Source organism: Delphinapterus leucas, chromosome X, assembly GCF_059928025.1.
Source record: "Delphinapterus leucas isolate spDelLeu-1000000601 "Yukka" chromosome X, BTC_Dleu_Yukka2, whole genome shotgun sequence".
Taxonomy (NCBI): Eukaryota; Metazoa; Chordata; class Mammalia; order Artiodactyla; family Monodontidae; genus Delphinapterus; species Delphinapterus leucas.
The window spans coordinates 117,507,345-117,521,398 of record NC_143150.1 but is presented as its reverse complement, the minus strand read 5'-3'; the positions used below and the strand labels follow the sequence as shown (position 1 = coordinate 117,521,398).

Here is a 14,054-nt window from a genome sequence, read left to right as displayed (position 1 = left end):
CTGCCAATTTTTCCTAACGCAGGGAAAATTATTAAGAGGGCAGCAGACTTACACTAGCATCACTTGCATTGTGAACATTGGGAGAGTTGTGATTTCTTTTTTTATTGAGTCTTCTTTGGAGGGGAGGGGGTTGAGTTTTGGTTTGGTTTGATTGGCTTTCGTTCTCCTCTTGCGTGTGGTTGCATATTCCTATTTAGGCTTACTGGTGTGATTATTGAATCCTTGTCCATATTCTGCTCTAGGTGCCCAATTCTGACGGCCCTGATCTTCTGACATTACAGAAAGCCATTCACTCTGCTAGCACCCCAAGCAGCAGACCAAAGGAGTGGCGTCCTGAGAAGATCTCTGATCTACAGACCCAAGTGAGTGGTGCCTGCATCACTCCTAGACTCTCAGACTCTGCAGTGACCGGTCTCTCCTGAAGAGAGGACAGGGTTGAGAAATTTAGCCTCTCAATGTTACAGCAAGGCTGAGAGTCTGCCCAGAATATACCCTCAGAAATAGCCAGATGCATCTTGGGAGTCCGGATGAATGGAGAAAAAAAGCGAGCTTCTATTAGTCTTCACCTGCGGGTAGGGGGAGGACGATTAAGGGGAATGAATAAGATATGGTTCCAGTCCACAAAAACTCTGCAGCCTAGGAGAGAGAGAAAATTCACAAATGACCATAATTCATGGTAAAAGTGAAGCGTACCATAAAATGTAGGGGAGGGTAAGAGAAGGTAGTGCGAAGATTAAGGGTTCGTTAAAGGTGGTAGCCTACAAACTGCGCCTTGAAAGACAGATATAATAAGCTTTCTGAAAGACTGTTTAAGCTTCTGAAATCTGTACTAGTTTTGATAGAAAACCGGCAAACATTCGCATTAGGAACTGCATATTAGAAAGTATGTATAGTCACGTTTCTCTGCCATAATGGGGGAATAAGCAGAAACCGAATCCATACATTTTTCACGTAACTGAGGTCTTATCTCCTTGAAGCAACCTGTTTTGATGGAAATTTTTAAATATTTTATCTTTTCAGCGTCCCATAATGAGCATAGTAACATAATCTAACTTGTTTTTGATTATATTCAATATTTTATAAATCTCTTAGTCCTCTGTACTGAAATTTCTCACAACCCTCATGAGCTTTTGAGGCTGTAGGGTTATTTGTGCCTATAAATGACCATGGATTTCTGTGATTCGGAGGAGTAGGTTCTATTTTATAGGTTTATTGTTTACTCTCTTTAACTATAAGCTGTTACTTAGAGCTGCTGAGAAGAGCTCCCTAAATTTCAACTGTATTTGCCCAGCCATTTATATTTTCTGCTTCTAACATATTATTGGCTGGAGGGGCGAAGACAGTGTAGAGAACCAGATATCCCAGTTATTGGACGTGTACCCGAACTAAAAGCACAAGGCTGTGAGTGAGAGGGCCTGATGTTCTATTCCTCATTTATTTAAAAAAAAAAAGAGAGAGAGAGAGAGAGAAAGTACAGGGTTTCAGAACCTTCTTTGTGTAACCACTTCTTTTGCCGAGAAGCTCTTTTCAGGTAACTTTATATCTCCATCTGAACTATTGTGATTGTTCAATAGTTACATGTGGTCAGGGCTGTAAAAGTCACCAGGAATGACCATGGAGGATGCTTCCCCAGGAGCGATTTATACTCGAGTCAGTGCTCAAGCAGTAGCCCCTGGATTTCAATGCCCTGTTCCTCCGACTCTTTAGTATTTCTTGAGATTATCAACATTTTACTTTGCTGAGCCCTTAAAAGCCTTGAGGCCTTTGAGGATTGGCAGCCAGAGGTGCCTCAGGCTGGGGCTTCGGCCCACGTGCCGGGGTCCGCGGTGAGGGCCTTGACTGTCAGGGTGCTTTCCCATGCCTCTTCTGACGGTGACCCCATCAAGCCTGATAAAGAGGAAAGGGGTGTGAGTCAACTTTGGCCAGTGAGGAGCCTGTGGGGCAGATGGCTTCTGGGACCCTCCCTCCTGTTTTGAAGTCCCCCCCACAGTGCAGCACCCTATGAGGCGAAGGCTCCCTATGAGTGAATTGTGTTTTAGAGTCTCTAGGGCTTTTGCTTATTTCTGTGTGCTTTGCATTTTTAGTGCCCAAACTTTACCTCCCCCTCAAAACAGTAAAACACCAAAAAAATGATAAAGTGCAGAAAGGGAACATTGGGATTTTGCAATGCCAAGGGAAAGGGAAAATCAGGGAGATAAGAACAGAAGGGGGTACACAATTTTTAGCCGAGTATGTTGCTACCTATTGAAACATTACATTTTTTCCGTTACTCTTGCCGCTAGACATGGTGGAGTGGCTGAAGTTTAGCAGGTGAAATCTAAGTGGCAGCTTTATGCAGAGTTGTTGGGAAGGAAGTCTTCTCGAAAGGGAGAAGCACATCCCTTCTTTTGCTTCTTTCTGATGGTTGGCGCATGAGACCTCCCCCCTCCCCCCCATAAAGATGGGATGCAGCCAGATAGAAGGTGCCTAAGCCTTTGATCAGTCACCATACCAGCTCTAGATTTCTTCTACGTTTCTAGGCTTTTTCATTAAAGAAAAATAACTCCAATCTTGCCTGAAAAAGAACAAAAGAACAGATAAGGCTGGACTGGCCCGTCCTCCCCCACACCCGCCCTCCCTGGCTCCACACGGTCATCTCAGGTCTGTGCTCCGTTTCCTCCCAGCTTTCAAGTCTACTCTAAATTAAATCCTACATGCACCTTCATCTTTTCTTTCAGAGCCAGCCATTAAAATCACTGCGCAAGCTGTTACATCTCTCTTCAGCCTCAAATCACCCGGCTTCCTCAGACCCCCGCTTCCAGCCCTTAACAACTCAACAAGCCAAAAATTCCTTCTCAGAAATTCGGATTCACCCACTGAGCCAGGCCTCTGGTGGGAGCAGTAACATCCGGCAGGAGCCAACACCAAAGGGCAGGCCGGCCCTCCAGCTGCCAGGTCAGATGGACCCTGGTTGGCACGTGTCGTCTGTGACCCGGAGTGCCACAGAGGGGCCTTCCTACTCTGAACAGCTGGGTGCCAAGAGTGGGCCAAACGGGCACCCTTATAACAGAACAAATAGGTCCCGAATGCCAAATCTGAATGATTTAAAAGAGACAGCCTTGTAATGTGTGCTGGAGTGGGGGTGGGGGGGAAAGGGACAATCCGGTTAGGAGGGGAGGGGCGGGGGTGGGGTGGGTGGAGAATGGGCGGGGCCGGGGTGGTAAGCCAGTATTTTCAGCTTTATCAAGGTGTGTGCAATATTGTATGTGTGGAGCCAGCTGGCTCCTCACGGCCACAAATGCTAGTCAGGGATCTTAGAGCCACAGGAGTTCCTTAGGGATCACCAGTCCCCACGAGTCTTGTGTGAGAATGGATAGTGTGCAGCTGAGGAAGAAGACACTTTTGCCAGGTTCTCCCCCTTAGGTTCCAGCTCTAGTGCAATCGCCGTTGAACTTGGGAAAGCCAGGATGTGTTTTGGCACTGCAAGGGATAGAAAAATATGTGTTGACCAATGTCCTTACCACAGATTTTTTTCCGCCTAGACTAAATGTGGGGTTTATTGTAATCCAAGAGTATCCCTTTGAAGGGTTAGCAGATGAACTAACTGTATGTCTTAAATTGTTTTCTAAACTTCCATATTTGATAGGGTTTGTAACATTTATTTATAATTAATATTGTACTGTTATAATCATACCTTTTCTGTTAAACGTAAAGTTATTTTGAGCTGTTTGGAACATTGTGAAGCAGTGGGACAGCTACAGTAGTTTCTATAAAAACTAAACAGTAACGTTTATATATTGCATCAGGAGTATTTTATTCTATATATAAATATATATATGGTAAATGTCTGTCTGTTTTATAAATATAATCATTTAAAGAAAGTATCGTTATGACACTATCTGCCATATTTTTATACATGTGTGATATGAAGTGAGTATTATACTTCTCATCAAGGGAGTTGAATTGTGGCTGCTCGTGACTGTAACCGTAGGAACCTTGCTAAACTTTCAGGCGACAGCGGCAGCTTCTAGACACGATCCTTGGTAGCAGACGAGATGCAGCATCTCCTTCTGAACCCACAGGGAAAGAAAGTTGGCTAGGCCAGTGAGAACTCCAGCAGGCCTGTTCCGTCCTCACACAGTTGGCTCCTCTTCGTGTCCAGGGACGTTCCTTGCACCTGAGGGGAGAACAGATCCAGGGTTACTCATGGGGTCTTTGTAGAGAGAATGTGCTCTTCTGCTTAGCATTAGCGTAGGGCATAGACCAAAGATTTGCCAGTGAACATTCCTAGTTGCGAGGTTGTAAAAGGTATCTGCAGATCTTGCAAACCTGCTCTATGCTCCTGAATCCTGTGCACTGTACTGGAGACTCTTGGCTGGTAGCGTGTGAGATACATGTGTGGCATTTCTATTTCTAAATGCTTTTTTTGTTATCGCTCTTTCCAATATATTTAAGAGGCTCCTGAAGCGATTCCAGATGTAGAGAAAATTGCTGTACTCATCTTCCTGAGACGGTCCATTTGTAACAAGTTTATCATGCACATCAGTAAACACACATACGCACACACACGTGGCCAGAACAGGACTTACCTTTCCCTCATTTGATCTCCTTCAACTCCCAGGTTATTCCCAAGTATCATCAAGGCCTTTGGCCAACAAGGGTCATAGCCCCGCGTTTCTGGGCCATCCTTGACAGAAATCACCTCAATACCATCATCCGTCAAGAGTATTAGATTTTCGGAAGTAGTCTCTTAGCAATAATATTTTTAAAGGTCCCCTCCCACCCCTCAAAGAGGTAACTTCTCAGTATTTATTACTTGTCCCAGGACTGTGAGAGTATCAGCCCCTGAATCAAGTTGGCTATAATTGAAATCTGCTGAGTTACTGTTCCCCTCCCCCAACATTTTAAGAATCATAGCTCTGATGATTATAAAGAAAAAGGTCTTAGTTTCTTTGAAGCTTAAATTGTGTGCATATTGCATTTTTATATAACTACTATAATGATGTGTATTGATTATATATAGAGGTCATTTTAAGGTGCTTTTAATTTAATTTTAATAAGTGTAATAGGCACTAAAATAAAACTCAACTAGGTACTATCATTGAAACAATTTGATTCAAACCAATAGTTTGCATGCTCTTCGGTTCTTTTTATATCTTACTGCTTTCACCAGTTCAGTGCTGTCTGAGTAGCTCTGAATTCTGGCTTTTTCCAGGCAGCTGCCCAGTTATATAGTGATGTGGACCCTTAGCAGTTTTTGCCTGGATACTAATGACTCTAAAAGGGTGTGTAACTCTTCTTTTTTAAACTCAACCTGTACCTTGTATTCCCCCTTGCAAACCAGAAACTCCATTTTTTTCCTCTGGAAAGACTTCTCACTGTGCTGTGCGCTTAGGAACTGCGCAGTCACATTGCCATGCTGTGGCATTTGAGGCTCGTTGTCACCTAGGGGCTGGTTTCCCATGTTTTCATCCTTGCTAACATTGGGATCTTAGATATTTGCAGAACATTTATATTCGTGATGGTTCTTCAAAGAAGGGCTAGAATAATTGCCTTCTACCTAGAGCAAAGTAAACCTAACTGATGAAGAGTCAATACATACTTTTCGTACATTCCCAGATTTGAGCCAGAAAATATCTGCAATGTTTTCAACTAGTGTTTTTGACGTAGCTCTTTTATCCTCTTCTCAGCTTTCGTCCATTCTGACTTTCATTGACCTCAGTAAGCTGTAAATGATCTACAATTCGCATTTCTAGCATGCATATTTCTCTTCCTGGTCACATGGTAAAGTTTTCTCTCAAATCTAATGGGCCCCCTTTTAGCTCTGAACTTATTTTCGTCTGGTTGATGAATTATTGGCCTCACAAAGATTGCCATCTGTGATAAGATTAAGGACTTGACTTAAGGTCACAAAAGTCTGCATTTTCTTTAGGAAGGGAAGTTTATGACATCCATGTTCTATCATCTGCCCTAACTTCCTAAAGGATAAAAAGGTTGAATGAAGGCTTATGAATTGCTTTGTTTATGGAAGTATCGCTGATCTTGTGAAAAGAAACTCTGCTTTACTGTTTTTCTACTTCTGCTTTACCGCCATCCTCATTATTCTTCTCAGAAGTTCTGAATGAACTTTTACTAAACCTTGTTTGGTTTCAGTCAGAGGTTTAGCCTCTCTAGAGCCCAAGACAAAAAGTGCTCCATGCTGAGGGGCTCAAGTGAGTTATCTACAGCAGGATTCTCGACCAGGGCCAATTTTGCCTCCTGGAGACATTTGGCAATGGCAGGAGACATGTTTGGTTGTCACAACTGGGGGTGGTGGTGTGCTACTGGGATCTAGTAGGTAGAGGCCAGGGTTGCTGCTAAACATCTTGCATGCCCAGGACCGCCCCCACCAGACAAAGAATCATTCAGCCCCAAATGTCAGTAGTGCCGAGGCTGAGAAACCCTGCTCTACCATATTCCAAGCCCACCTGTCTGCAGAGCTTGGCCCCGCGCTAGTTCTCTGCAGGCTTCAAAACTGCAGGTACGAATTCTTTAGCGCTGCATTCTCTTAAAGAGTCTTCTACCACCTTTCTTGAATCCCTGGAATCCTACTGTCTGTTTTCATTATCTTGGACCTGCTAAAAGGTGCATCCTTTGGGAGGAGACCAGAGTCACTTTATAGGTGTTTGAGAACTTAAATTCTAGGTCAGCATCCTTAGAAAATCTTTCATAGAGCCATGAAGCTTATATTTAGAAGCAAGCAGCAGCCTGGCAGATTGGCATGATTTTTACCAACTGCTCAAAGACATCCATGGCTTTTAGCTGTCTCTCCCAAAAGAAAATGTGTTTGTTTTTAATTTAAGTCATTTAATAACTCTTTACAAATATTGGCGTATGACCGATTAGAAGCAAAAAACTCTTAATTGGTGGTCATGATGTGGCTGTTATAGGAGTATTTGTGCCGTGTGCTTTGGTTAAATCTGTTTTAAAATGTACTTTAAGATTCACCATTTGCAGTTGTACTTTAATTCTAAGCTCAGAGCCATGCTGGGTAGTTTCCAGTCGCATCATGTATTATAAAGTATGTTGTGGTTGTAGAGTTAGACAGTTTAGCATATTTCTAACCTGAAAATTAGTGGGCTTTGCTACGAAATGCTATCCCATTTTTCCTTCCCAGCACCTCTTAGTTAACATCATAGTACCCTCACTCCTTAAACTAGTTTTTAGAGTAAATAAGGAAAAAAGCCATTTATTTTCTTCTAGCTAAGTATTGAGAATGACTCATAAGTGTACAACTGTTTAAGGCCAAGAGGATTACTTTTCAAGTATGTAGAAGGCTCTGTCCATTTCTGTTCACCTAGGTCCTGGTGGGGACTCAACCTTTAGCAAGGGCAATGGCTCATTGCGACTTATTCCTAGAGCTCAGCTGGGACTCAGAAATCTGTATAATCTCTCCTGGTCAGAACATATTTTCTGGAGAGCAGTGCTTTTATATCTAGAAGTTTGTTAGCTCCTGCATTATAGTCAGATATTGAGCTCCATGCGAGCACTAAGATCCACAGACTCATACTTTTGTCAACTGGGAATGTGGTATGATACACTGAACCAAGTCAGAAAATATTGAAATATTTCCTTGCCTCCTTCAATTCATCACTAATAAAGTGTGTAGGCAGAGAAAACTTATTTGCAGTTAAAAGAAAAATGGTTTCTTTAAAAGGGGCTGCAGAAACAACAGTACAAATGTCATAAGTGTCCTGTTGCTAATCCGCAGGGCCAGGATCTCACAAGAAGGCTCTCTTAGAGACTTAAAGGGCCAACTTGCAAAATAAAAACTTGTAAGTGGCTCTGATTTCTTCCTTCTGCATCTTGACCAGCTGAGATATAGAATATAATAACTTGAGGTCTGATTCAGCTGGGTAAAAAATTCCGTATTAGAAACCATGAGTAAATGCAAGAAAGTGAATCTGTGACAGGATGAGTCCCTTGTCTTTCTGTATACACACAATGTGGTAGAAGTACAGTGGCTAGGAAACTATGGGCCTGCTGCCCTATTCTATTCTATTTCTTCTTTTTTAATCGAATGTACTATAAAATGTCATAGACTTTTGTGCCAAGTCAGTTACTATGTGAATATTCATTTCCCATAGTGCTTTGTTAATATATCAGTGTTAGGCCTGGTCCTGACTCCACCTTTCTCCACTCCAGGCACTGACCCACCTTTCTGTGTATTTCCTATAGGCTATTAAATATGATCACAACCTGCCTTGTACTTCCATTCATTAACTGTTTACTCCCAAGTTTGAGGGAAGTTTGTCTTTTGTTTTGCCAGAAAAAAATTTGTAATAGTCTACACGTTGGATTTCTAGGGCCAGAGAACTGTGGCAGTGAAACTGGTATCTCTTCTAAGGCCCTTCATTACCCAAAAGGTTAAGCTCTCTGAACCCCATTTGATCCTTGGATTGTATTTTGATCTTCCTTTGGAATCTTAAAAATCGGTCTCCATGTTGTATGCAGATTAGAAGTTGCCTTGTTCACTACTCTTCCAGCGCATAGTATCAGGGAGAAAGAGGCCTTATCTGTTCCTCCATCCCCTCCGTTTTGACAGACTGCAAAGAATTCCTCAGGACTTCCTTTAGTTTGGGATTTTACTTTCCCAAAAGCCTGATCTGATTCATTTCAGGCATAGACAAGCTTGTCCTAGTGCTCTGCTTCAGGGCTAATCAGACAAAACCCAGGAATAGAAAAGGTAGATGCCTTGACTTTTGTCCCTGTTGGGGGATTAAAGTGTTTATCGCCAGAGTTGTCAAAAGCTCCAGTTACAACGCATTCAGTTTCAAGGGAAAAAAAATGATGCTTTTCCTTCTGGAGAACTTTTAAGTTCTCCACAGCAGCTTAGATTTTCCAAAATGGAAAGTACAGCTTGTATAAAATCTGTTTTCACTAGAGATATACAGTCGATTATAGTCACTTCAGTCCATTTCCCTCTCCTTGTTTCCTCCTTGGTCACTGATTGAGTCAGGCTGGAGGGGTAATGCTGTGATTGTAAGAAGTAAATTCTCACGTGAACGTGGACTGATTAACAGAAACAAACCAAACAAAATAGTTGCCCCTAATTCCTATCTCCAAGAATTGCTTTGTGCCATTTTGAATTCAGGTAGTTATTCTGTATATATTTAGAAGACTATTCTGAGCTTCCTCAATCTCTAGGAAGTTTGAAGGGGGTATCTGGGAAGACACAGAGCAGGGAGACTTTGAGAACCCTGCTTGTGCCTGAAAACAAAAATAGGGATAAGCCAGAATGATGTAACATCTAAGTTTGTGGTAGATGAAGAATCAGTTGAAATTCTTAATTGCACAGACTTATAATCCATAATATAAAGTGTAATTCCATACTTTGTACTGTGGCAAGGGTGTGACGTGGTGTTAACCTTTTTAATTTTTGAATCCAAGCTGAATTTAAAGTGTTGAATATTTAAATTCCTCACAAGCTAATTATGAACCATTTGTAAGGTGTTTATATAACTCTTTGTATCATGTATTGGTACATCTTATCAAGTTTTTTCTGGCATGTATTCCATTCTAAACTTCTGTAAAATTTCTATTGTTGCTGTAAATATTATACAAATATCTATTCCGTGGTAACCTTAATTATCAGCATGAAATGGTTAATTTTTACTGAGCACAATGTATTTTTGAATGGATCTTCCCAAATGTCTTTAATAAAATGCAGATTTTGCACTGACTGATGTGATTGCCAGGCCTTCCCCATCTTGAGCACTGTGGTCCCTCTTGTTTGAACAACAAGCAGCTCCGTGGTAGTTCCTTCTTTGTAAAGAACTCGTTTGAATTCAGATGAGGGATAATGGGCCTTTGAATTTGGAATCAGTTTAAGGGACAGAAATTATTGTAAGGCAGGGCAAATCCTGTTATTTACTGATGTTGATAATTTTTTTTTTTTTGTATTTATAAAGCTTTTTTCCCCTTCTGGCATTTTGAAAACTTTTTGGCTTCTTTTACACTTGAGTGTTGCCTTGTTTGCACGTTTCCAGACACTCACTTGGTGGTTTGGGGAAGATGGGAAGAGATGTCAACCTCCTGCTTAGTGCCATGGAGGAAGCAAAGATGGACAGCTTAATAAGGATTTCTTCATGTTTTAGAGCAAGGGGTTGGCAAACTCTTTCTGTAAAGGGCCAGATAGTAAATATTTGAGGCTCCATGAGCCATTGGATCTCTGACTACTCAACCCTACTCACCATGCAACTCTGCCATTGTAGTGCAAAAGCAGTATAGATGATATGTAAATGAATGGGTGTGACTGCGTTCCAATAAAACTTTATTTACAAAAACAGGCAGGGAACCAGATTTGACAGCCTGTTTCAGGCCCTCACTTTTGTCTTTAAGGATAAGAAGACCAACTAAGTAAATGGGGTGGCCAGGGGAGAGCTTAAATTTTATGATAACATGTATAAATATTCTCCAACTTTCTTTATCTTTCTAAACAAAGGATAGGAGCTAAAACCCTGTGTCACCAAAATCTTCACTCCAAGTTTCTCAAGTGTCATAGAAACTTGTGGCCTGTGATTTCAACTATACTGTTTATCGAGACTGAATCAAAGCAACTGGGGCTTGTCATTTTTTTATGTTCATAGCACTTACTATGGCTGGGCACATTGCCAAGTATTTTACTTTTATTATTATTTTATTTTTATTTATTTATTTATTTATTTTGTGGTACGCGGGCCCCTCACTGTTGTGGCCTCTCCCGTTGCGGAGCAGAGGCTCCGGACGCGCAGGCTCAGCAGCCATGGCTCACGGGCCCAGCCACTCCGCGGCATGTGGGATCTTCCCAGACCGGGTCATGAACCCGTGTCCCCTGCATCGGCAGGTGGACTCTCAACCACTGTGCCACCAGGGAAGCCCTACTTTTATTATTACATTTATTTTTTGGAAGACAGCAAAGTGGGTAGTATCCCCATTTTGTAGATGAGGAAACTGAGGTTTATGGACTTTATGTTAACCTGCCCAAGGTCACCCAGCTAGGATTTGAATCCAAGTATGTTCACTGGAAAGCCCATACCCTTTTAACACTACTATACAGTGTGATCACTATGTCTCCATGTATAGAAACTGACATGGGTTCATGACATGGGGTGATTCATGTACCACCCTTCTTCCCATCTCCCATCAAGTGGTAATTGAACTGATTTGAGAATAGAACGTTTCATTGAAACAAATTTGACAACTTCCTACAAAGCTACAGTAATCAAAACAGTGTGGTACTAGCATAATGATAGACATATAGATCAATGGAATAGAACTGAGTGTCCAGGGAATTCCCTGGCGGTCCAGTGGTTAGGACTCCATGCTTTCACTGCTGAGGGTGCAGATTCAATCCCTGGTTGGGGAACTAAGATCCCACAAGCTGCGTGGCATGGCCAAAAAAAAAAGAATTGAGTGTCCAGAAACATAAACCCTCACCTTTCTGGTCAATTGATTTTCCATAAAGGTCCAGGGTCATTCAGTGGGGAAGGAATAGTCTTTTTGACAAATGTGCTGGGACATTTGGATATCCACATGCAAAGAATGAAGCTAGACCCCTACCTCATATCATACAAAAATTAACTCAAAATTGATCAAAGATCTAAATGTAAGAGGTAAAACTATAAAACTCTCGGGAAAAAAAAAATAGGAATAAATCTTCATGATCTGGATTTGGCAATGGTTTCTCAGATATGACACCAATAGCACAAACAACAAAAGAGAAAAAATAAGTTGGACTTAAAATTTTAAAATATGTGTTTCAAAGGACTCCTTCAAGAGAGTGAAAAGACAACCTATGAAATAGGAGAAAATATTTGCAAATCATTTATCTGGTAAGGTAATTGTATCTAGAATATATAAAGAACTCTTACAACTCAATATTTTAAAAACAGCCTAATTTCAAAAATGGGCAAAGGGTCAGAATAGACATTTCTTCAAAGAAGGTGTACAAACACAGTAGACACATGAAGAGATGCTTAACATCATTACTCATTAGAGAAATGCAAATCAAAACCACAATGAGAGATACTACTTCATACACACGAGGATGGCTACAATCAAAAAGATAATAACAAGTGTGCAGAAATTGGAACCCTCATACATCGCTGGTGGGAATGTAAGATGGTGCAGCCATCTTGAAAAATTGTCTGAAAGTTCCTCAAAAGGTTAAATTGAGTTACCATATGACCCAGCAATTCCACTCCTGGGTATATACCCAAGATAAATGAAAACGTCCACACAAAAACTTGTACACAGTTGTTCATAGCAGCATTATTCATAATAGCCGTAAAGTGGAAACAACCCAAATGTCCATCAACAGATGAATGGGTAAATAGAATGTGGTTTATCCATACAATGGAATGATATTCAGCCATAAAAAGGAATGAAGTACTGATACATGTTACAACATGAATGAACCTTGAAAACACTATACTAAGTGAAAGAAGCCAGACAGGAGAAAACCACATATTGCATGATTTCATCTATATGAAATGTCCAGAATACGCAAAATCTACAGAGACAGAAACGAGATTAATGGTTGCCCGGGGCTGGGGTGGGCAAGTGGGTTGGAGAGGTGTGATGGCTAGGGGGGACAGGGTTTCTTTTGGGGGTGATGAAAATTTTCTAAAATTGATTGTGATAACGGTTGCTCAACTCAATATACTAAAAGTCATTGAATTATACACTGTAAATGGGTGAAATTTGTATGGTATGTGAATTTTATCTCAATAAAGCTGTTCCAAAACAAAAATTTCCAATATAAATAATTATTTGGAGAACCTTTACCCCTGCCTCATCCTGTTTACTTCTTTTCTTTTTTTCCCTTAACTATACTCCCCTCCTGTGTCTGATGTGCCAGTTGTAGAGTCCTGAACTCTTAGGCTATTGCCATTTTCTCTGACAATCCATGTCACGATAAAAGTTCGTTCAGCTTTCCTAGTAAGAATCTCTAGGCATTCTGTTCAAAGTGGATTTGTCCATGTGTCCTAAGGCCAGAGAAGGATTTTTTTTTTTTTTCCCTACCCTGAATTGATACCTTTATGTGTGAGAGAAGATTGAGCAGAGAAAAGCGTTTTTCCACGTTTAAGTATACAGCATGGGGATTGGAAAGATGCTGGGTTAAATAAGCTGTTCTAAGCCCAAAAACACCAGGGAAGAGATTTGGGGATTTTAGGAGGCTGGCCGTTCACAGAGAAGGTGAATACGATGTCCAGGATCGTGTTGGTGTGAGTCCATTGCCTCGGCTTGGCGTTTGGTAACTCAGAGAAATGAGCTGCTAGCAGAGGCTGCACTGCCTCAGGACCAGGACAGCCTTGGCTTCCCCAGTCTCGCTGGAGGGCCCTCATCCTCTGATTCCACCGCTTCTCGGCTCCTGCTTTCAAATCCTCTCCTGCCCACTCGCCCTGTCATCGGCCTCTCCCAGGGAAAGGCCTGAAAACTCAGGCTGAGCTATAAACGACAAAGGCGGACTGTCCTTCCCCCGAGCTCCCTGCTTGTGGAGCTCCTCCAGGAGGGGAAGGCCAGGCTGAGCCCAGATGTTACGAGGCAAGGGGGCAGAGGTTGGAAGGTTGGGCTCACCAGCGGCCTAGCCGCATCACGCTTCTCAGATTGTAGGGCCTGACCACTTTCTGCAGACTGTACTCAGCTGATGGGCCTCCTCTGTGTAGCCAGTGATAGCTCCTGGCCAACTGTTTTCCGAGTGTTAAGCTTGTTGAAAAATGGTAGCCCTAGATAAAAGGAAATTCTGGTGTGTTCTGGTCATTTGGGGTTCCTAAATACAGGGAAACTTTGCTCCTTACATATGCAGCCTGTCCCGTGTATTCACCTAAATAGTGACCACAGACTGGGATCATTTGCCTGAGGGAACTGCAGAATGGAGCTATATGTGATGAGAGCTCTAGACCTCCCCCCATCCCTGTGTTCAGGGTTAGGTGTGAGGGGTGAAAGCTCAAAGCAGGGGAGGCCCTCCTACCTCTGGGGTGTTTGGTCATGCACGGCTCTCACGAGACTGGGACATGGGCTCCCATCCACCAGACTCATCTGCGCCACCCAGT

The 14,054-nt window shown here is 42.1% G+C and overlaps 1 protein-coding gene across 3 annotated transcripts in view; it reads left to right on the top strand.

Moving 5' to 3' along the window:
• Positions 1-3,108, top strand: part of CDKL5 (cyclin dependent kinase like 5) — a 126,463-nt gene extending 123,355 nt beyond the window's left edge. For all 3 annotated transcript variants that reach the window (XM_022565482.3, XM_030763167.2, XM_089904741.1), the window contains 2 exons: positions 243-362; positions 2,718-3,108. In XM_022565482.3, coding sequence (XP_022421190.1) covers positions 243-362; positions 2,718-3,104 — 507 coding nt within the window. In that variant the 3' untranslated portion in view covers positions 3,105-3,108. The remainder of the gene's footprint in view (positions 1-242; positions 363-2,717) is intronic.
• Positions 3,109-14,054: the final 10,946 nt, after the last annotated feature.